General features: G+C 43.9%; 2 protein-coding genes across 3 annotated transcripts in view; one reads left to right on the top strand and one right to left on the bottom strand.

Annotated features, from left to right (window-relative positions):
- Nucleotides 1-10,271, top strand: part of LOC105280049 (midnolin-A-like) — a 36,810-nt gene extending 26,539 nt beyond the window's left edge. The window contains exons 3-5 of one of the 2 annotated variants that reach the window (XM_026974618.1): nucleotides 2,411-3,553; nucleotides 4,059-4,398; nucleotides 7,936-10,271. In XM_026974618.1, the coding sequence (XP_026830419.1) occupies nucleotides 2,411-3,553; nucleotides 4,059-4,398; nucleotides 7,936-8,204 (1,752 nt within the window). In that variant the 3' untranslated portion in view covers nucleotides 8,205-10,271. The remainder of the gene's footprint in view (nucleotides 1-2,410; nucleotides 3,554-4,058; nucleotides 4,399-7,935) is intronic. The other variant, XM_026974619.1, reaches the window with a different exon arrangement.
- Nucleotides 10,272-13,364: 3,093 nt separating this feature from the next.
- Nucleotides 13,365-23,764, bottom strand: LOC105280029 (E3 ubiquitin-protein ligase MIB2). Its single transcript, XM_011340194.2, has 12 exons — nucleotides 23,500-23,764; nucleotides 22,471-22,931; nucleotides 22,269-22,384; nucleotides 21,795-22,183; nucleotides 21,480-21,692; nucleotides 21,236-21,401; nucleotides 15,734-15,995; nucleotides 15,313-15,624; nucleotides 14,871-15,234; nucleotides 14,564-14,775; nucleotides 14,141-14,391; nucleotides 13,365-14,035 (listed from the first exon to the last, which is right to left on the bottom strand). Exons 2-12 carry the CDS (start codon nucleotides 22,899-22,901, stop codon nucleotides 13,722-13,724), a joined length of 3,030 nt encoding a protein of 1,009 aa, XP_011338496.2. The 5' UTR covers nucleotides 22,902-22,931; nucleotides 23,500-23,764; the 3' UTR covers nucleotides 13,365-13,721.
- Nucleotides 23,765-23,912: the final 148 nt, after the last annotated feature.

The raw sequence follows: 23,912 nt of genomic DNA, 5'->3' as shown, positions 1-23,912 counted from the left end.
AAACATTTACATGAAATGGGAAAACTTCAGAAAGAAGGGAAATGGGTTCGACATCAATTATCGGAAAGTGCCATTTGAACATTTACATTTCGTTGATCGCCGGGCAAAAAAAGAAGAGTCTTTTGTCTCGGATTGTTACCGGGGATGAAAAGTGGATCTATTTTGATAATTCGAAACGCGGAAAATCATGGGTGGATCCAGGCGAACCATCAACATCCACTCCGAGACGCAATATTCACGGTTCAAAAGTAATGCTCTGTATTTGGTGGGATAGTGTACTATGAGCTGTTAACTCCGCACGAGACTGTCACGGCTGATCGTTATCGACACCAATTGTACAAGTTGAAGCAAGCATTGGACCAAAACCGACCACCAATTGCGAGTAAACAACGGAAAGTGATTCTTCGTGACAACGCTCGACCTCACGTTGCGTTATCAGTAAACAAACACTATTAGAGCTTGAATGGCAAGTCTTCTCCGGACATTGCTCCATGCGATTATTATTTGTTCCGGTCGATGCAACACGCTTTAGAGGATACACACTTTGATAATTTGGAAGAAGTGTGAAAATTCGTCGACGAATGGATCAACTGAAAAGAAGAGTGATTTTATCGTGGTGGAATCCATCTCTTGCCAGAGCATTAAATGTTGATCGTACAACAGTTACCAAACATTTACATGAAATGGGAAAACTTCAGAAAGAAGGGAAATGGGTTCGACATCAATTATCGGAGAGTGCCATTGCGAACCGGTTGAACATTTGCATTTCGTTGATCGCCGGGCAAAAAAAGAAGAGTCTTTTGTCTCGGTTTGTTACCGGGGATGAAAAGTGGATCTATTTTGATAATCCGAAACGCGGAAAATCATGGGTGGATCCAGGCGAACCATTAACATCCACTTCGAGACGCAATATTCACGTTTGAAAAGTAATGCTCTGTATTTGTTGGGATAGTGTACTATGAGCTGTTAAATCCGCACGAGACTGTCACGGCTGATCGTTATCGACACCAATTGTACAAGTTGAAGCAAGCATTGGACGAAAAACGACCACCAATTGCGAGTAAACAACGGAAAGTGATTCTTCTTCGTGACAACGCTCGACCTCACATTGCGTTATCAGTGAACAAACACTATTAGAGCTTGAATGGCAAGTCTTCTCCGGACATTGCTCCATGCGATTATTATTTGTTCCGGTCGATGCAACACGCTTTAGAGGATACACACTTTGATAATTTGGAAGAAGTGTGAAAATTCGTCGACGAATGGATCAACTGAAAAGAAGAGTGATTTTATCGTGGTGGAATCCATCTCTTGCCAGAAGGATGGGAAAAAGTTATAGAAAACGAAGGAAAATATTTTGATTAAGGTATTCATTTATTACATTATCATATTTAAATACATGCGTTTTTGAGCAAAAAAACCCTCAAAACTAAATCACACCCCTAATAATTATTAAAGACTTGAAAGTTAGGAAGAAGATAACGCTTGATCAATTCGTCGCTTCTTATTGTAACGCGACTTCGATTTCGAACACCCTGTACGTAACATAGCTGCAATACACGCTGTCATTCCTATGCCGCTTTGGCACTGCGAGCGGCTATTCGGCTAACAGAGGTATATTATCTCGGCCGTGAATAGAGCTCCTACACTGCACTTTAATGCGACACGTGGTACGAGCGCATCGGTTCGATAGCAGCAGGCCGCTGCACTGCGCGTTGCGTTTTCGACGCAACCGTCGCAGCAACATCGGAAGCCGCATTTGAGAGCGATGATCGCGCGTACGAGCGAGTGAGCAGGCAAGCGGGATGCTTGGGCTCCTTGTATATATAGCGTTGCTGATTAATAATTTATAGCGCCGCCGACTGGTGCGGATGGCGTAAATGTAACTCCCACGACTTCTCTTCCGCTCTCTACCGTCCATCGATCGTGCGAGCTATAAATGTTGACGAATATTTTGTGACTGCTGTCACGTCGAAATTAGAGAGATTAACAGGATTCTTAAAGCTTATCCGATGATCCGAGACGGCGCAAAGTTTCTAAAAATGTTTCGATTCCTCAAAAAGAGTTTTCGTACTCAGCAACAATAATCGCCGTCTGACGTCAAAGGAAGTCCGTTAGGTGTGGTGAGGGATGCCTAACTGTGCCCATCGAGGGTCTGAGCCTCAGTTCCGCGAGGTTTCCTCTCTTCTGCAGGTCTTCTCTCACGCTTCTACCTCGCGTTGCGGCCCCATCGATTTGCGCGTTACATCTTACACCAAACAGCATTCGCAGAAAGTTCTGACGCGATCACTGGCATTCGGAGTAACACTATTGTATCTTGTGACACGTTAGAAAATTAACTGTAGCTTGTAGATCATGCGAGGGATCGCACTTGGAGAAAAGCAATCCTAAACGATCGGTCTTGTTTCAGGCGCAACGGCCAGAGCAGAGCGTGATGCAGGCCTTGGAGAGTCTCAATGACTCACAGGTGAACGACTTCCTGTCCGGCAAGGCGCCACTAAACTTGACGATGCGGCTTGGCGATCACATGATGCTGATCCAACTACAATTGTCTACCGTAACCCCGGCTTCGCCGGCGGGCAGCCAGGCGAGTAATTCCGCTAGCAGCAACGGCCACAGCAACGCCCTCGGTCTGCCCGTTGGAAGCAGCGCTGCGAGCGTATCCAACTTGCCAGGCAGCCACGTTTCATCCTCGCTGCAGACCAGAAGGTGCCTGACGGCCAGATCACCGGGCAGCATCGTGAAACCGCAGAACGCCGGCACGGCGGCTAGCAGGACGTCGCATCTAATCAACAGCCTGGCCAACGCCCTGCACGCCGCCGCCAGTTACAGCAGCAGCCTGCCCACTGCGAGTATCACCACCACCACCACCACCAGCAGCAGCCCGGTCTGCTCCAGCCGCGTTAGCATGTCGACTCCGTCGCCGGCCTCGACAACGCCGATCGGCCCGACGCACTCCTCATCGCCCTCGCCGTCGTTGTTTTCGTCGCCCAGTAACTCGAGTCAATCGACACAGCAATCCCCATCCCGCAGCAGTCCGCACGGTGCCCCGTCTGCCAACAACAGCAGTGCATGCCAGTCTTGCCCGCTCTATCACCATCACCATCACCACCACAACCACCACCATGGCCACCATCACGGTCACCATCATCACCATCACCATCACCATCATCATCACCATTCGAGAAATAAGTCCTGTTTACCTAACCCGACGGCCTCCTCGACTGCAGCGGCGGGTTCCTCCGTCCCGATTCAGCAGGACCACAGCTCGTCGGAGTCTTACGACGTGACGCTGCCCAGGAAAAAGATCTGCGCCGGCCACCACCATCACAGTCAGCAGTCGTCATCCCTAGCGGCTGACACTACGAGAAATCAACGCGATGAACCGACCCCGCAGAGCCCGGTCTGCTCCACGTCGCTGATGATGGAACAGTCACCGCCCAAGCCGGCCACCCTCGACACCCGAGCGCTCGCCGAAGCATCCCGGAACCTTACGCAGAAGCTGAAGCAGCTCTCCTCTGAGGTACTCACCTCGCGGGTCGACCTCGCAGAGGTATACATTATTACCGAAGCCAGTTCTTCCCCTGTGCATCATTGTTTGTGATTTGCATTCGTCGATTCGTGTCGATTAAGGTCCTAAGAGGTGCTGCGATCGAATTCGAGTTCTTCACGAGTCGAACCGTCTCTCGGATGATGCGAGACAAATTCCATTGCGGATATCTGCAGTACTGAATCCTAATTCGAAATTTCATGAAACATTTATTGTTACTTGCGTACTCTCAGGCCCTCAAAAATTATCATATTTAGCATACAGTCGATGGCACTCAAATTTTGTGCTTCCGTAATAAAGTGAAGTACACGTGCCCAATTAATAATGTGAATTAACGTCGCAATTTAAGATTGATATCGTTCTGAGAAATCATATCTTTTAGGATTTATCACTTCGAGATAATTCGACCGCTCTTTGGAATCGAAAGTGAGAGGAGCTTCTACTGTTTTGATTTCCAACGAGAACGCGATGGCGCGACGGCGAATCTCACGTGTCTCTTTAAATTTAGGAGAACGCGAGACGCAGACAAGGCGCGATAATAGAGAGCATGCATCACCACGGGAAGGGTGTGTATTCTGGCACATTCAGCGGCACTCTGAATCCGGCGCTGCAAGACAGGCACGGCCGACCGAAGCGTGACATCAGCACCATCATTCACATTCTGAATGACTTGCTGTGCGCCACGCCAGCTGCATCCGCAGGTCACTATAGGCATCATCATCATAGGCATTCACACGCTCGCCAACAATCCTCTTCGATGTCCACAATCTCTGCAGGTACCACAACCACGGCAAGTGGCTCCACTACATCGATCGGCTGCCACGATTCCGCACCGGGATACTCCAACGGTATGAATCATACTTTTAAATAATGAGGAGTAGGAAGCTTCAAAGATCGAATTAATAGAATTAATTTTATTGATAGAAAATACTCTGTAATATTAATATTATTAGGTTAGCCAAAAAGTAATTGCGTTTTTTTCCAATAGATGGACATACATGTCTTGAAATGTAACTAACTTCATTCTAAACCACAAATTCATTATGTAGGTTAACAACTCACAGTTCAAGCTTGTTTTACAAAAAGAAAGTACACGATTTCGTTAACAATTGTTTCTTTGCCGTCGATTTCAAAATGGAAAATCAAAAAGAACATTTTCCTCATATTTTGTTTTATTACTTCCGAAAAGGGAAAAACGCTGTGCAAGCTCATAAAAAGTTATCTGATGTATATGGCGAAGATGCTTTAAAACTGCGGCAGTGTCAAAATTGGTTTACTAAATTTCGATCTGGAGATTTTAACGTGAAAGATGCACCACGCTCAGGAAGGCCAATCGAAATTGATGATGGCAAAATAAAGGCACTGATCGATTCGAATCGGCGTTTAACGACACGAGAGATTGCTGAGAATCTTAACATATCGAAATCGAGTGTTGAAAACCATTCAAAACGACTTGGATACATTAGTAAGCTCGATATTTGGGTACCACGTGAGCTCAAAGAAATTCATCTCACTGAGCGTATTGACATCTGCGATTCTCTTTTGAAACGTGAGGAAAATGATCGATTTTTGAAACGTATGATAACAGGCGACGAAAAATCGATCGTCTACAACAACGTCAAACGAAAAAGATGGTGGAGCAAGCGTGATGAACCTGCTGAAAGCACTTGAAAAGCAGATATTCACCAAAGAAAGATTATGCTGTCAGTCTGGTGGGACTGTGTATTTTGAGCTGCTTGCAAGGAATCAAACCATTCATTCAGACGTATACTGTCGTCAACTGGATACATTAAATGATGCCATCAAACAGAAACGTCGAGAATTGGTGAATCGCAAAGGTGTTGTGTTTCACCATGATAACGCTAGACCACGTACAAGTTTGGTCACTCGTGAAAAATTGTTGCAGCTTGGATGGGACGTGTTACCATGATGTTACCACATCCACCATATTCGCCAGACCTGGCACCATCAGATTACCATTCGTTTCGTTCTTTGCAAAACGCCTTGAATGGTAAAACCTTTACTGCCGATGAGGATATCAAATCGTTGTTGGAATTGTTTTTTGCTGAAAAAGATAAGAACTTTTTTGAGCGCGGAATCATGAAGTTGCCTGAAAAATGGCAAAAGATAATCAAACAAAATGGACAATATATTGTTTAATAAAGTTTTTGTTTCCCATAAAAAATTCGCCTTTTATTTATATTAAAAAAAACGCAATTACTTTTTGGCCAACCCAATATATGGCGAAGATGCTTTAAAACTGCGGCAGTGTCAAAATTGGTTTGCTAAATTTCGGTCTGGAGATTTTAATGTGAAAGATGCACCACGCTCAGGAAGGCCAATCGAAATTGATGATGGCAAAATAAAGGCACTAATCGATTCCAATCGGCGTTTAACGACACGAGAGATTGCTGAGAATCTTAACATATCGAAATCGAGTGTTGAGAACCATTTAAAACGACTTGGATACATCAGTAAGCTCGATATTTGGGTACCACGTGAGCTCAAAGAAATTCATCTCACTGAGCGTATTGACATCTGCGATTCTCTTTTGAAACGTGAGGAAAATGATCCATTTTTGAAACGTATGATAACAGGCGACAAAAAATGGATCGTCTACAACAACGTCAAACGAAAACGATCGTGGAGCAAGCGTGATGAACCTGCTGAAAGCACTTGAAAAGCAGATATTCACCAAAGAAAGATCATGCTGTCAGTCTGGTGGGACTGTGTATTTTGAGCTGCTTGCAAGGAATCAAACCATTCATTCAGACGTATACTGTCGTCAACTGGATAAATTAAATGATGCCATCAAACAGAAACGTCGAGAATTGGTGAATCGCAAAGGTGTTGTGTTTCACCATGATAACGCTAGACCACGTACAAGTTTGGTCACTCGTGAAAAATTGTTGCAGCTTGGATGGGACGTGTTACCACATTCACCATATTCGCCAGACCTGGCACCATCAGATTACCATTCGTTTCGTTCTTCGCAAAACGCCTTGAATGGTAAAACCTTTACTGCTGATGAGGATATCAAATCGTTGTTGGAATTGTTTTTTTCTGAGAAAGATAAGAACTTTTTTGAGCGCGGAATCATGAAGTTGCCTGAAAAATGGCAAAAGATAATCAAACAAAATGGACAATATATTGTTTAATAAAGTTTTTGTTTCCCATAAAAAATTCGCCTTTTATTTATATTTAAAAAAACGCAATTACTTTTTGGTCAACCCAATATATGGCGAAGATGCTTTAAAACTGCGGCAGTGTCAAAATTGGTTTGCTAAATTTCGATCTGGAGATTTTAATGTGAAAGATGCACCACGCTCAGGAAGGCCAATCGAAATTGATGATGGCAAAATAAAGGCACCGATCGATTCGAATCGGCGTTTAACGACACGAGAGATTGCTGAGAATCTTAACATATCGAAATCGAGTGTTGAAAACCATTCAAAACGACTTGGATACATTAGTAAGCTCGATATTTGGGTACGACATGAGCTCAAAGAAATTCATCTCACTGAGCGTATTGACATCTGCGATTCTCTTTTGAAACGTGAGGAAAATGATCCATTTTTGAAACGTATGATAACAGGCGACGAAAAATCGATCGTCTACAACAACGTCAAACGAAAAAGATGGTGGAGCAAGCGTGATGAACCTGCTGAAAGCACTTGAAAAGCAGATATTCACCAAAGAAAGATCATGCTGTCAGTCTGGTGGGACTGTGTATTTTGAGCTGCTTGCAAGGAATCAAACCATTCATTCAGACGTATACTGTCGTCAACTGGATAAATTAAATGATGCCATCAAACAGAAACGTCGAGAATTGGTGAATCGCAAAGGTGTTGTGTTTCACCATGATAACGCTAGACCACGTACAAGTTTGGTCACTCGTGAAAAATTGTTGCAGCTTGGATGGGACGTGTTACCATGATGTTACCACATCCACCATATTCGCCAGACCTGGCACCATCAGATTACCATTCGTTTCGTTCTTTGCAAAACGCCTTGAATGGTAAAACCTTTACTGCTGATGAGGATATCAAATCGTTGTTGGAATTGTTTTTTGCTGAGAAAGATAAGAACTTTTTTGAGCGCGGAATCATGAAGTTGCCTGAAAAATGGCAAAAGATAATCAAACAAAATGGACAATATATTGTTTAATAAAGTTTTTGTTTCCCATAAAAAATTCGCCTTTTATTTATATTTAAAAAAACGCAATTACTGTTTGGCCAACCCAATATTAATATTATTTTTATAAAAGTATTGTCCCTTAGTCAATTTGAAATCATTTGAAAAACTTGGTGATACGACTGCATGTTTCATCATTAACCAGAATAGATTAATGTCGATACTAATACGATGCCTCCTGGGCCTTGCAGAGGAATTGTCGAAGGAGAACGAGGCAACGAAGGGTAAGATGCGTCGACTGCGCCTAGTCATGGAGCAACGTCGCGCCAAGAGGAAAGCCAGACGACAGGCACGGGCGGCGCCGTACACGACGCAGTGGGCAGCGGTGACTCCCGCTGATCCAAACCACGAACCGAACACGTCGACGACGACATCGGGCACCCCGACTACCACTAATAGCGCCGAGCCGCAGAGCGAGCCAGAGCTTCAGCCGTGCAGCCCGGAACCGGTCGTAGCTTAAAAACTACGTCACTATCAGTCAATTCTCGGCACATGTAGTATCCCACTATATCGTACACTATATCGTATATAGGATATATTGTCTCTTTTGTCGCGTTTTCTTTCTCTTTTTTTCTTCTTTCTATCTATCTATCGCACTGATTTATTCCGAAAATGCTGGAAATGCTCATGTGTCCTATCGCGTGATGATTACGTTTCTTGTTGTTTCGTACAACTCGTATTTCTGATCGGTACGCAACCAAACGCTACAGCATCTCGAGCTCGTGTTGTCTCTCAAAATGCAAGTACAGTGATAGCCCATATTCTCGTACTGGTTAATGTACCGCGCGCGGTCCATATCATTACCGTGGATTTACCAAGTTTCTCTCTGTGCAACGTAAATGTCTCGCTTTCTCCGACATTTACGTTACGCAAATAGACGTAATTCGTGGGAGCCGGCTGACAAAACGGTTCGCGAGACGCGGGGGGGTCGCTATTATTTTGCAGACTTTTAACGAAACGATGATCTCGCAGCGTTTGGCCAAACTCAGATATGATCGTAGTTGACAATAATTATACTCGGCAAATGAATCAGTGTGACAATTTTACGCATCTTACGAGTCTCCGCGCATCGACGTTACGCGAGAGGAGGTAACGATTTGACTCGTTTTGAGAGAGGGAGCAAAGCCTCCTGTTAAGGAATCCTATTAAAAGAAAACTTCCTGTTAGAATTAAAACTCGCCGATAAAGCCGCGTTTAAAAGGAAGCCTTGGGGAAAGGAAGGCAGGATCGTGATCGTTCTGTGTGCGATTCCTATATGTACGATAATTGTTCTCTCGCTCTCCCTGTCGGGCACCCTAACCGAAGTTCTTATATAGCCCGCGAGTAGAGTCTTAAATCACGCGCATTGTACGGATTGCAAAGCAAGACTGCCTCGAAAAGCAATGACGAAGCTCTCGCGTCGAGTTTCTCCGACGAGGGATCGTTATCAGGTAGAGATAAAAGAAACCACCCATAACTCGCGCAAATTTGCATCTCGGGTTCCTCACGGACGCTGATCGATTCAAATCGCGATATTTTCTGTTGGGCTGACCGGAAAGTCCGTACGGATTTTTCCTAGCAAAATAACCACAAACTTTATTCTTAATATTAAGTAGTATTGTAATTGTAAAGTTTATTTATTACTTTATTATTATAATTTGAATATAGTAATAAAGTAATTCTTAGTATCGAGAATTAATGCGAAGCTTTGCGTTTGAATTTTGCTAGAAAAACAATTTGCACGGCCTTTCTCGGCCGGTCAGCCCAACGATAAATAGCAAGTGCACTTTTCAACGTTTACTTTGCAAGACGTACCGCAATAGTCGCGATATCTCGATCTCGGAAAGCGAGGAAGGCAGGCGAGACGGCAGAAGAAAGTGAAAACGAAAGATATGAAAATAAAAGATTATTTTTTGTGTTGTATTCCGTAGGAAGAATGATCAGGACGATGGAAGAATTTGCAGATTTTGTGTACGTGTAATGTGCGCGCGCGCGCGCGCGCGTGTGTATGTAATGTGTGTGTGTAAGGTGAAGCGGATCTGACACAAAATAGTCATATCAGTTTTTGCGGAGTATGCACGTTTTACGATATGATGTACCTCCTGAACGGCGGTGAATCATGCCTGGAAGCTTGGCTCTTCTCTGTTTGGGATCGCAGTATATATATATATATATATATATTCTTAGAAGAGAGAAGGGATTAAAAAAATAAAGCAGGGAAGATAAACTCGAGGGAGGCACACTGGACAAGATTCTGCAGCTGTACAGTTACGCGATTTGTATCGCATGGCATGCTACGGCGCCACGAATTCGTTGAGTTAACTAGAAGAACAAGAAATAATAGTGTCACACACAATGCTACTAATAGAATACAGTATATTGCGTTCTAGAGTTACTTAGGAGAATAAAATATTATTACCATTATTACATTATTATATATCGTTAGTACCGCTATTACGATTTTTGCAAAACTGGCTCAATATTGTAATATACGATTATCGGAACCTTTATCGAGTACCAAAATAAATAAGATTGCTTGCTAAGCTAAGAACAGAAAACTTCATTTCTCGATTCACGTCGAGTGCACTCGCGCTCTTTACGTGTGCGACGTTGTCATACGTCATCGTCCTTCTGTGTCAATTGTGTCATCGAAGAGGTTGAAAAAACTTTTTATGCTTTCGGTGATTCACGAGACATGTAAAAGCTTCGGTGGGAGCGTTGAATTAGATTAAAGTCATCGTACCATAAAATTGTTTATTTAAATTATGTCTTAAATCAATGTATAATTGTAGAAATCTATTGACGCTTAAAAGTTACGCTACCATTGTTTTTTACCATAATATAACATCTTTTTGTTGATATACGCCGCACATACCTAGACGGCAATACGATACAGCTACTATCATAGAAAAAGAGAAAAGGAAAAAACAAGAAGGAAGCTAATATCATCTCAACGAAACCAGATTGGCACTATCGCAAATCATACATTCGCGTCATGAACATAAAATTCGCGATGCGTCACTGGAAGAGAGACTCGATCGAAGGGGACATTCAACCTCCAGTCAGCGATGGAGAGATTACTCTAATTATGTAAAAAAGGTCGATTGATTACGCAACTTCCGATTACACCGGAGAAGTACATCTTACATCTCACTCAGCTTATTACATACAGCTCTCTCTCTCTCTCTCTCTCTCTCCCTTTTTTTTCTTTCTCTGCGTCTCAAGTACAAGTTTTTCGTTGTGTTGGGTAGAAAAAGGCAAGATGTCTAATACTGATGAAAAAGAAATTCTTCCAGAAACACTTTCGTAGATTTGATTTCTCCGGTAATTTGGGAATCTCGAAGATTTTAATTTAATTCATTTAATTAACAAGCTCGTACCTCGGTTCATCATAAATGTGAACGTGAACGAGACGGCGTCACTGGTCTCTCTCGTACTACTAACGTGCTAACGCGAAGCGCGCTTAGATTAATTGGTTCCTTTGCTGTCGTGCGCGATCACAAACGAATTACTTTATACAAGTTAATATAATATATGATCTGTTTTCTCTACCTAAAAATTTGGCTGTAAGATTGAATACGTATTTTCTATTTATTACGCGCGAATTACTCGTCACGGCGAATACCGTAGAGGGAAAGGAGATACACATCTACGCGACAGAGATAGATCGGTACAATTTAAATATTATACATAATTCACGTGGTATGCACCGATAGGTTTTCCATTGCGGTGCAAAATATATAATATAATCTAATTAGAAACTATATTATTACATCATATCTCACATTAATATATTAAAATACAATAATTATATACGTATAAAAAAACGATAACAAAGATTCATCAAACTTAACATCAATAAGTCTTGTTTAACGGAAAGATCATGAGCCATCCCTCGATGGCAATTGATCGAAAATTGTGAGTCATATTATCGAGATATACCTCCTTCCCCTCTACCATGAAACAGCAGAAGCTTGCATCCGGAAGTAGTCGAGCACGTAAAAAGTCGGCACTACCTATCGCAATAACGTAGCGATATGTACGAACATTCCAATCGTGGGCGCTTCCACGATTATTATCGCGTAAAAGACGATAGCGTTTCGCGTAAGTCAAAAAACGAGGGTAAAAAATGGACGGGATAAAGCACAGGCGATACGCCGACTCGCGAGGAGGGAAGGCATATGCAACGCACGGCCGCGTGCGCCGACACGCGTGCTCGCAATCGGGACACGAGATATACCTTGATCAATTAATCTACTTAATCTCTGGATAAAGTCAACACAGTAACGTAAGATCGACTTATCTCGTGTCTAGGACCCTCGCGCCTCGTGAACCTTCTCCGATATGGCACGACGTTGGTGCGATATGCAGGGTGTTTCCTCTAACTGTAGCACTTAGAATATCTCTGCTTCCTTTGATGATATGAAAAAAGTCAAAGGGCGAAAATTGTTCGATTCAAAGAGACTAGTACTCTGGTAAGAAAATTATTTTTTTAATGTGACCTTTCACAAGATGTCAAGGTCATGAACATTTTTTTAAACGAGATGGTATATTTTCCTTAACGAAATGACGTAGCTTGTAAAAAAACAAATTCAACCATACAGAATATGTTGACCTTCAAATGACTTTGAACCACAAAAATCACGTTTAGGAAAAGAAACTCTATTTCTTGTATGTATAACTACAAAGATATAAGGTGTTGTCGGAATATCGCGATAAACTTCATTTGCACGGAACATACTCAACGAATCATTTCCTGATCGCTGGATTGGACGTGGTGGAAGAATTTCTTGGCCGGCTCGATCACCAGATCTTACGCCTCTTGATTCTTTTCTTTGGGGACACCTAAAAACTGAAGTTTATCGCGATATTCCGACAACACCTGAAGATATGCGAGAAAGAATTCAGCGTGCGTGCACCGCAATTACTCCGGAATCTCTCAAAAACGTAAAACAATCGTTTACTCATCGAATTCGAAAGTGTATGGAAGTAAACGGTGATCGTTTCGAACATCTGTAAAAAAGGTACATCTTTGTAGTTATACATACAATAAATAGAGTTTCTTTTCCTAAACGTGATTTTTGTGGTTCAAAGTCATTTGAAGGTCAACATATTCTGTATGGTTGAATTTGTTTTTTTACAAGCTACATCATTTCGTTAAAGAAAATATACCATCTCGTTTAAAAAAATGTTCATGACCTTGACATCTTGTGAAAGGTCACATTAAAAAAATAATGTTCTTACCAGAGTACTAGTCTCTTTGAATCGAACAATTTTCGTCCTTTGACTTTTTTCATATCATCAAAGGAAGCAGAGATATTCTAAGTGCTACAGTTAGAGGAAACACCCTGTATACGATGAGAAAACCGATGGAGCACTCTTCCTACTCTCACGTGCGGAAATTGTCGCGGAAGAATTGGTGCGTTTTGGCAGTTTAATTTCTTCAGCGCGCGACGTAACGCGCGCGTCGCATAAATCAACCGACAAACGTTTCCTAGCATACTCGTTAACGCCGTTTCTCCGTCACTGGGACAAACACGCACGGAGCGTTTCGAGAGGAACGATATCTGAGAAGAGAGTGTCGATCGCAATGTCGACCGACACGCTGAAGGTTCTTACAAACTCGGAATCACAACTGCACTGAGATTCAACGTTTTGCATTTTTATCAGGATAATGATAATAACGTTAAATATTACACGGTAGTTGAATTACTTTTCCCTTCGTCGGCGTTCACAAATACTTATATTTTTACACTTATCTCGTACTTATATACTTTATATAATTTTTAGTCGTCGTGACACCGCGATTCAGTTCGGACTTGAATATACGTTTATCAAAATCATCTGATTCGACGACGACTCCTTACATTCATTTTATTCATCGACTTGACGGATCACTGATGACTATTCCTTTCGAAACACTCTGCATATGTATAAATCACTCGTAAGACCATACCGATGCTCCGACGTGAGCTCCGACGTGGCTATTGACAATCACCTAATACAAGTTAATCTTCTTCGTGATAGTCTTGCGGCACATGTGACAGGTCTTTAACGGCGCGGCGCAGTGCTCACATGCGCCGTGCCCGCAGAGAAACGCGACGTTACGGCGGCGCTCCATGCAGATGCTGCACATATTCGCCTCCTCGAGATCCGCGACCCTGGTCTCCAAGTAACGTAATCGTTCTAGATCTTTGTCTTTCTCTTTCTCCCTGTCGCCGATATCATCCTTTCGTTTGCCCTCCGATGTCAAGTCCTTCGATTTATCCTCCGAATTGGCTATAGAGACCTCGCCCGTCGCCAATTGGCCATCTAGAACACACAAAATATTTCAGGAAATTTTAGAGCATCTGTGAGAAGCTTCCAAAAAATTCCTCTTCCATGTTGCTTGCAATTCTGAGTCGATCAATCGATTACCTTGAATTGTTTGAGTTTTAACAACAGTATGGCCGCAACGCGCACAACCAACGAGTGTGACGCTGCTGGTGGGGTCGATTCGGTTCTCTTGCTTGGCATCCGTTATCACTCCCGAACAATCCCGGCATCCCGCAGCGTCGCCAGAACCGGCTATATTCTTCCTCGCGTCGCGCAGCCCTTCCGATATTGACATGTTATCCATGCAATACGTAAGTGGCTCCACGTAATCGCTCGGTGGATTGTTTTCTATTCTGCAAGGCGAATTATTTGTTAATGAGCTATCAAGTCGATTAATTACCCTTACTTCTCAAAAGTGCGTTGCGCAAGCCTAGCTTTCACAATTTGAAAGTTCCGTTTAAGTTCATACACTTGAAAAATTTTATAAAATAAGTCTCTTGATAAATAAGTGTTGCGTCATCTTACTCTAACTGCGTGCTGTGACTTTGGTATTGATACGATCGTAGAAGATCGGCGGACAGGGCGATCTGCGGATCAGTCTCCACGAGATCAATCGGCGTCTTCTCCTTATTATTTTTTGCCTGCTCGAGAAGTGTGCAGCTCCTGTCCACGCTCACTAGAAAACAAGCTAATGCTAATTCAGTCTTTGCGCCCTGCCTCGCCAGGTTCTGCCAAATCTGTCCAAAGAGAAGAAAGTTATTTGTCGAGAAGGATTGACAAGTCCACTGCGCTCTCTCTCGCGCGCGCGCGCGCAAGCTTTCGAGTGTCATACCGCGCATATAAGCGGCGATTCCCGACTACTTTCAGGCGTGGGCACGGCGGTTTGTTGATTCGGACTCTTGGCTATCGCGATGTGCAGCACGGTGTCGCCGTCCTCGTCCGTGCTGGCAATGTCCGCGTTGTGGTGTACCAATAGCTCAACGAGAGACCAGTGGCCCTGCGAGGTCGCCAGGTGCAGCGGTGTCTGCCGCCGGTTGTTGCGCAGGTCGACCTTGGCGCGGCCACCGTTCTGCGAAAGGAGAATGGCCGCGACTTCCCTGTGCCCGTTCAGCGCCGCCAGGTGCAAAGCTGCGAAGCCGTCCTCCTTCTTCACGTCCACCAAGTGTCGAGCACGAGTAACTAGCCTCTCCGTCGCACTGCGGATTTTACCAGTCAGTTAACCGTGGCTTGATCTAATCGGCAGATCTGGTTGAACCGTGTTGTATTATACGTACTGAGCGTTGCCCTTGAGTGCCGCGTGATGTAGGACGTTGAAGCCCCGTTTGTTCCTGAGCGTGAAGTCGATCCTCTCGCAGGCGCACAACGCGTCGATCACGTCGAGCGCGTCCTTCCCAATCGCATCGTGCAACGCTGTATCTCCGTAGGAATCCTGCAGATTAACGTCGCAGTGATAACGCAGCAGCACCTTTACGCATTGCGCGTGTTGCTTGTTAACGGCTACGTGCAGAGCGCTGCATCTGCCATTGTTAACGGCGTTGATAGCGGCGCCTTGCGACAGCAGCAGCTCCATTATTTCCGGCTGATTACTGCTCAATTTAGAAGGCAGAAGGTCGATGCAGTTAATGTTACGCAACTTGGTATTATCGATGTTATTGTTATTAATTAACATTATTAATCAACTTGATCTCCACGTACCCAAACGCCGCATAATGCAAGGGCGTATCACCGTCCTCGTCGACCGCTCGCAGGGAGGCGCCGGCGTCCAAAAGAAGGGTGCATAGCTCGCGCTGGCCTTGATGTGCGGCCACTTGCAGGCACGTTTTCCTACCGCCACCAGGAGCGCGCGCATCCACCCGTCCCGGGTACTTCTTCAGGAATTCTCGCACGGCGGCCACGCCGGCTTCACCCCTGGCTGCGTCCCTCAGTAGCTTTTCTACCTCGCTGTCGGTGCCGTCCACTGTATCATGGGCACAGATTAGGTAAGCCAATTGCAATATGAAGCAATATAAAATATGATGGGACTTTACGTCATGTTAGTTTTATTAGGAGTGTGATTTAGTTTTGAGGGTTTTGCAAAAGATGGCTGTAGTGTCAATTTGTTCCAATAGCTGTTTCCGATATCTGTTGTTTCTTACAGTGTTGACATTATCCATGACATTAGGTAGCATTATAGCAATAGATGCAATAACAGTCCTGTTTATATCATCGTAAAAATGCAACTTCCGAAAGAGCATTTTCCACATGCGTTGCTTTTGTTTTTTAATCAAAAGAAAACAGCGGCTGATGGTTATAGAATTCTTGTGGAAACTTATGGTGATTCTGCCCCATCAATTAAGACGTGTGAATACTGGTTTGACGCTTTAAAAGTGGTGATACTGATGTGAAGGACAAAGAACGCTCGGGACAACCAAGAAAGCTTGAAAATGCAGATTTGCAAGCATTATTGGACGAAAATCCAACACGATCCACTTCAGAACTTGCCAGAGAATTAAATGTTGATCGTACAACAGTTACCAAACATTTACATGAAATGGGAAAACTTCAGAAAGAAGGGAAATGGGTTCGACATCAATTATCGGAAAGTGCCATTTGAGCATTTGCATTTCGTTGATCGTCAGGCAAAAAAAGAAGAGTCTTTTGTCTCGGATTGTTACTGGGGATAAAAAGTGGATCTATTTTGATAATCCGAAACGCGGAAAATCATGGGTGGATCCAGGCGAACCATCAACATCCACTCCGAGACGCAATATTCACGGTTGAAAAGTAATGCTCTGTATTTGGTGGGATAGTGTATTATGAGCTGTTAAATCCGCACGAGACTGTCACGGCTGATCGTTATCAACACCAATTGTACAAGTTGAAGCAAGCATTGGACGAAAAACGACCACCAATTGCGAGTAAACGACGGAAAGTGATTCTTCTTCGTGACAACGCTCGACCTCACGTTGCGTTATCAGTGAAACAAACACTATTAGAGCTTGAATGGCAAGTCTTCTCCGGACATTGCTCCATGCGATTATTATTTGTTCCGGTCGATGCAACACGCTTTAGAGGATACACACTTTGATAATTTGGAAGAAGTGCGAAAATTCGTCGACGAATGGATCAACTGAAAAGAAGAGTCATTTTATCGTGGTGGAATCCATCTCTTGCCAGAGCATTAAATGTTGATCGTACAACAGTTGCCAAACATTTACATGAAATGGGAAAAATTCAGAAAGGGAAATGGGTTCGACATCAATTATCGGAAAGTGCCATTTGAGCATTTGCATTTCGTTGATCGTCAGGCAAAAAAAGAAGAGTCTTTTGTCTCGGATTGTTACTGGGGATGAAAAGTGGATCTATTTTGATAATCCGAAACGCGGAAAATCATGGGTGGATCCAGGCGAACCATCAACATCCACTCCGAGACGCAATATTCACGGTTCAAAAGTAATAGTGTACTATGAGCTGTTAAATCCGCACGAAACTGTCACGGCTGATCGTTATCGACACCAATTGTACAAGTTGAAGCAAGCATTGGACGAAAAACGACCACCAATTGCGAGTAAACGACGGAAAGTGATTCTTCTTCGTGACAACGCTCGACCTCACGTTGCGTTATCAGTGAAACAAACACTATTAGAGCTTGAATGGCAAGTCTTCTCCGGACATTGCTCCATGCGATTATTATTTGTTCCGGTCGATGCAACACGCTTTAGAGGATACACACTTTGATAATTTGGAAGAAGTGCGAAAATTCGTCGACGAATGGATCAACTGAAAAGAAGAGTCATTTTATCGTGGTGGAATCCATCTCTTGCCAGAGCATTAAATGTTGATCGTACAACAGTTGCCAAACATTTACATGAAATGGGAAAAATTCAGAAAGGGAAATGGGTTCGACATCAATTATCGGAAAGTGCCATTTGAACATTTGCATTTCGTTAATCGCCAGGCAAAAAAAGAAGAGTCTTTTGTCTCGGATTATTACTGGGGATGAAAAGTGCATCTATTTTGATAATCCCAAATGCAGAAAATCATGGGTGGATCCAGGCGAACCATCAACATCCACTCCGAGACGCAATATTCACGGTTCAAAAGTAATAGTGTACTATGAGCTGTTAAATCCGCACGAGACTGTCACGGCTGATCGTTATCAACACCAATTGTACAAGTTGAAGCAAGCATTGGACGAAAAACGACCACCAATTGCGAGTAAACGACGGAAAGTGATTCTTCTTCGTGACAACGCTCGACCTCACGTTGCGTTATCAGTGAAACAAACACTATTAGAGCTTGAATGGCAAGTCTTCTCCGGACATTGCTCCATGCGATTATTATTTGTTCCGGTCGATGCAACACGCTTTAGAGGATACACACTTTGATAATTTGGAAGAAGTGCGAAAATTCGTCGACGAATGGATCAACTGAAAAGAAGAGTCATTTTATCGTGGTGGAATCCATCTCTTGCCAGAGCATTAAATGTTGATCGTACAACAGTTGCCAAACATTTACATGAAATGGGAAAAATTCAGAAAGGGAAATGGGTTCGACATCAATTATCGGAAAGTGCCATTTGAGCATTTGCATTTCGTTGATCGTCAGGCAAAAAAAGAAGAGTCTTTTGTCTCGGATTGTTACTGGGGATGAAAAGTGGATCTATTTTGATAATCCGAAACGCGGAAAATCATGGGTGGATCCAGGCGAACCATCAACATCCACTCCGAGACGCAATATTCACGGTTCAAAAGTAATAGTGTACTATGAGCTGTTAAATCCGCACGAAACTGTCACGGCTGATCGTTATCGACACCAATTGTACAAGTTGAAGCAAGCATTGGACGAAAAACGACCACCAATTGCGAGTAAACGACGGAAAGTGATTCTTCTTCGTGACAACGCTCGACCTCACGTTGCGTTATCAGTGAAACAAACACTATTAGAGCTTGAATGGCAAGTCTTCTCCGGACATTGCTCCATGCGATTATTATTTGTTCCGGTCGATGCAACACGCTTTAGAGGATACACACTTTGATAATTTGGAAGAAGTGCGAAAATTCGTCGACGAATGGATCAACTGAAAAGAAGAGTCATTTTATCGTGGTGGAATCCATCTCTTGCCAGAGCATTAAATGTTGATCGTACAACAGTTGCCAAACATTTACATGAAATGGGAAAAATTCAGAAAGGGAAATGGGTTCGACATCAATTATCGGAAAGTGCCATTTGAGCATTTGCATTTCGTTGATCGTCAGGCAAAAAAAGAAGAGTCTTTTGTCTCGGATTGTTACTGGGGATGAAAAGTGGATCTATTTTGATAATCCGAAACGCGGAAAATCATGGGTGGATCCAGGCGAACCATCAACATCCACTCCGAGACGCAATATTCACGGTTCAAAAGTAATAGTGTACTATGAGCTGTTAAATCCGCACGAAACTGTCACGGCTGATCGTTATCGACACCAATTGTACAAGTTGAAGCAAGCATTGGACGAAAAACGACCACCAATTGCGAGTAAACGACGGAAAGTGATTCTTCTTCGTGACAACGCTCGACCTCACGTTGCGTTATCAGTGAAACAAACACTATTAGAGCTTGAATGGCAAGTCTTCTCCGGACATTGCTCCATGCGATTATTATTTGTTCCGGTCGATGCAACACGCTTTAGAGGATACACACTTTGATAATTTGGAAGAAGTGCGAAAATTCGTCGACGAATGGATCAACTGAAAAGAAGAGTCATTTTATCGTGGTGGAATCCATCTCTTGCCAGAGCATTAAATGTTGATCGTACAACAGTTGCCAAACATTTACATGAAATGGGAAAAATTCAGAAAGGGAAATGGGTTCGACATCAATTATCGGAAAGTGCCATTTGAACATTTGCATTTCGTTGATCGCCAGGCAAAAAAACAAGAGTCTTTTGTCTCGGATTATTACTGGGGATGAAAAGTGCATCTATTTTGATAATCCCAAATGCAGAAAATCATGGGTGGATCCAGGCGAACCATCAACATCCACTCCGAGACGCAATATTCACGGTTCAAAAGTAATAGTGTACTATGAGCTGTTAAATCCGCACGAGACTGTCACGGCTGATCGTTATCGACACCAATTGTACAAGTTGAAGCGAGCATTGGACGAAAACCGACCACCAATTGCGAGTAAACGACGGAAAGTGATTCTTCTTCGTGACAACGCTCGACCTCACGTTGCGTTATCAGTGAAACAAACACTATTAGAGCTTGAATGGCAAGTCTTCTCCGGACATTGCTCCATGCGATTATTATTTGTTCCGGTCGATGCAACACGCTTTAGAGGATACACACTTTGATAATTTGGAAGAAGTGCGAAAATTCGTCGACGAATGGATCAACTGAAAAGAAGAGTCATTTTATCGTGGTGGAATCCATCTCTTGCCAGAGCATTAAATGTTGATCGTACAACAGTTGCCAAACATTTACATGAAATGGAAAAACTTCAGAAAGAAGGGAAATGGGTTCGACATCAATTATCGGAAAGTGCCATTTGAGCATTTGCATTTCGTTGATCGTCAGGCAAAAAAAGAAGAGTCTTTTGTCTCGGATTGTTACTGGGGATGAAAAGTGGATCTATTTTGATAATCCGAAACGCGGAAAATCATGGGTGGATCCAGGCGAACCATCAACATCCACTCCGAGACGCAATATTCACGGTTCAAAAGTAATAGTGTACTATGAGCTGTTAAATCCGCACGAGACTGTCACGGCTGATCGTTATCGACACCAATTGTACAAGTTGAAGCGAGCATTGGACGAAAACCGACCACCAATTGCGAGTAAACGACGGAAAGTGATTCTTCTTCGTGACAACGCTCGACCTCACGTTGCGTTATCAGTGAACAAACACTATTAGAGCTTGAATGGAAAGTCTTCTCCGGACATTGCTCCATGCGATTATTATTTGTTCCGGTCGATGCAACACGCTTTAGAGGATACACACTTTGATAATTTGGAAGAAGTGCGAAAATTCGTCGACGAATGGATCAACTGAAAAGAAGAGTCATTTTATCGTGGTGGAATCCATCTCGTGCCAGAAAGATGGGAAAAAGTTATAGAAAACGAAGGAAAATATTTTGATGAAGGTATTCATTCATTATCATATTTAAATACATGCGTTTTTGAGCAAAAAAGACCCTCAAAACTAAATCACACCCCTAATACATAAAAACGTACCCGTGCGATCTCTGTTCCCGTTATCATGCGTGACAGCCGCGGCATTCGCACCGGCAGATACAGGGACAACACTCAGTGGGTTGAACGTCCACGTATGACCGTCCAGCGCCACGCGCAGGTCGCCATCGGAATAGATCTTTATGACCTTGCCGGTTTTCCCTAAAGCCTGGAATAATCGTAAACTCAAGGATATTTCTCAAAACTATTCGCCACTTGTATCGCTCGTACCAAATGTGCAACTAACATTTTTCATCACATCTATCCATTCACCGTGGCCACGCTGGTAATGCTTGACGGCACTCAAGTCGCTCTTTACGCGGACTATATCTCCGAGGGAAAAGGCGTCCTTAGCGGTAACCTTGGTCAGAGCACCTGGATGAAAGGTCCACCTGTTGTTGCAACCTTCGTACTGCACGCGAACGTCCCCCTTGTCCGTAATTCGGTGTACCGTGCCAATCTGGAGATTCAAGTTAGAATTAATATCAATTAATTCCAAAATTTATGAGAACAATCCTAATATGAGGACAATAAAATTGCTCGTGTCATTAAATTGCGATACCTTTCCTATGTAATCAGCCATTCGCGGATTCCATCCACCATGGCCGTCCTGCATCTCCTTCAAGGTATCGATCTCGATCAGCACCTTCACCTTATCACCAACATTAAATGTTAGATGGTGTGGACTAGATGTGACACTGGAAACACCGTTTCCGGTCGGTGTCGAGCTGTTTCCGTTGTCCGGCACGGTCAAGACAGGCTGGCCGAGCAGCGGAAGGTGGTCCTTGTAATAGGTACCAGCTTTAGCTTCCTCTACGTAACATAGGTCCACGCAGCCTTTGTAGCCCAGACGGTACACGTTGGTGCTACCTGTGGACCACGTAACAGTCGCGACGGAACGGCTGCTCTCGTTATCCCAGCCACGTATGTCCATCACCCTACCAGTCTTTCCTGAAATATTCGGTGAATCAGATCGGAGGAACGTGTCATCGTGCAATCAATTCGATAAACTGAATTAAACGGAGTACGAGCGTACCACGACCGCCATCCTGATTGCCCCACTCCCAATCCGGTCCACGAACAACCTTTGCCCCTACAAAGATCCCCTTCAAAGGTATCTTGCTACAATCTTCTCTTGGCCCCAATTGAACTCTGCGTTTAGTCAAAAACGTGAACACCACTTGCGACAATTATCAAGGTTGATAACGTAAGCTTTATTAAAATGCACAGGTACTAACCCCACAGAATTAGCTGTCTGAAATCGCAGGAACGTGTGACTCAATTCGTGCACGTTAGCCATGTAACACTGGGTGCACAGATCGTAGTCGAAGCACTGGGAACACTTCCACCTAATGCCGACTATCCCGTGTCTCTTGCAACCGTCGCAGATGATGTTAGTGTGCTTGACGCCGGCAGCCGCGTTGTCAAACACCAACAAGTCGTAAGCACCCTGGTATCCGATCCTATAATTACTCCTAGCGCCATGGTCCCACTGAACGATAACTGTCTTGTCTGGCGTTCGATCGGCAGGATTCGGACTGGAGGCCGAGTTACCGGTGGATGGTGGTTTGCCAATCTCCACTACTGTCCCGGCATGACCCTCACCTCCATCTTGATCGTCCCATTTCCAATCCTGGCCGCGCACAACTCGCAAACCAACTTCTAACATCTCCAGATATATAAAATTTGGCTTCTAATCCTGCAACAAAATATAGTACATACATACATACATCAGAAGTCCCATTGTATTAAGAAAATTCTTTCTGTCTAAGCGTAGAATAGCCAAGTCAACAACCACTCTTGGAAAAAATAAGAAACAACATCGTCGAGCCTTGATTTTGGTTAGTCCAATTGATGCTCCAAAGGCTTCAAAACACTTTCTTTCCTTCTTTTTACTTGAAAGAAAAAAAAGGATAATATTCTAGAGCATCTGGACAGCCTTTGAAACACACTGACACCCTGAACATGTGTCTTTCAAGCTACTCAAGAACTGTCATGTCTCTGCATGGTTTGCGCGCTGCCAGGCGAAGAAACGTTAGAAGCGTTACGCGAATCCGACGATTCTAACTGCAGAGATGCGCTCGTTGCGCAGTTTCCTGGCAGGACGTGCCGATCAGATACTCCTGCAGGACACAGTTGGAGCGCGCGACCAGTCCAAACTTCGTACTTTGGCCTTACATTTGCAGATTATTAGATCGTGCTGGTGACGTAGGTAGTTTCAAGCTAGGAAGTCTGCTTGGAAGAAATGCAAAAATGTATTGACGTACCTGAGGAAAGGCGCGAGCTCGATCGTGCGGGCGCTCGTATGAATCATATGCGGCGGAGCGGCGGCGCAATTGATAATCCGCGAGACCGTGCCTGGCAGGCACTGGCGAGACGCGTGCTATAGCTGCGACCGGGCGTGGGGAAGAGCGAGCATTACGCAGCATCATCGCCGAGGGGGTTACGTGCGCTCCATGGCCGGAAGAGGCGACGGCAACGACGACGACGATCGTGACGACGATGACGATGGACTCCCAGCTACGTTCTCGCGCTACTGACCACCGACTGTAACCTCTCTTACCCACGGTCTTCCATGCAGGTCTGGAAACTACCCCTAATTTCAGTGGTGGGAGTATGGCCGCTTTTCGAAGACACATTTAGTTTCTAGCATAACCACTACTCGTCGCTGTCATCGATG

Source organism: Ooceraea biroi, chromosome 13, assembly GCF_003672135.1.
Source record: "Ooceraea biroi isolate clonal line C1 chromosome 13, Obir_v5.4, whole genome shotgun sequence".
Taxonomy (NCBI): domain Eukaryota; kingdom Metazoa; phylum Arthropoda; class Insecta; order Hymenoptera; family Formicidae; genus Ooceraea; species Ooceraea biroi.
The sequence above is the reverse complement of the archived record's forward strand: the minus strand, read 5'-3'. Positions and strand labels throughout refer to the sequence as shown.

Excerpts from the sequence above, each read along its gene's own strand:
- LOC105280029 (XM_011340194.2), bottom strand. The coding sequence starts at position 22,901 with ATGTTAGAAGTTGGTTTGCGAGTTGTGCGCGGCCAGGATTGGAAATGG. Across the intron at positions 15,996-21,235 it reads CGGGAACAGAGATCGCACGG|TGGACGGCACCGACAGCGAG; the intron begins GTACGTTTTTAT and ends CCCATGATACAG. Across the intron at positions 15,625-15,733 it reads TTGCATTATGCGGCGTTTGG|TAATCAGCCGGAAATAATGG; the intron begins GTACGTGGAGAT and ends TAAATTGAGCAG.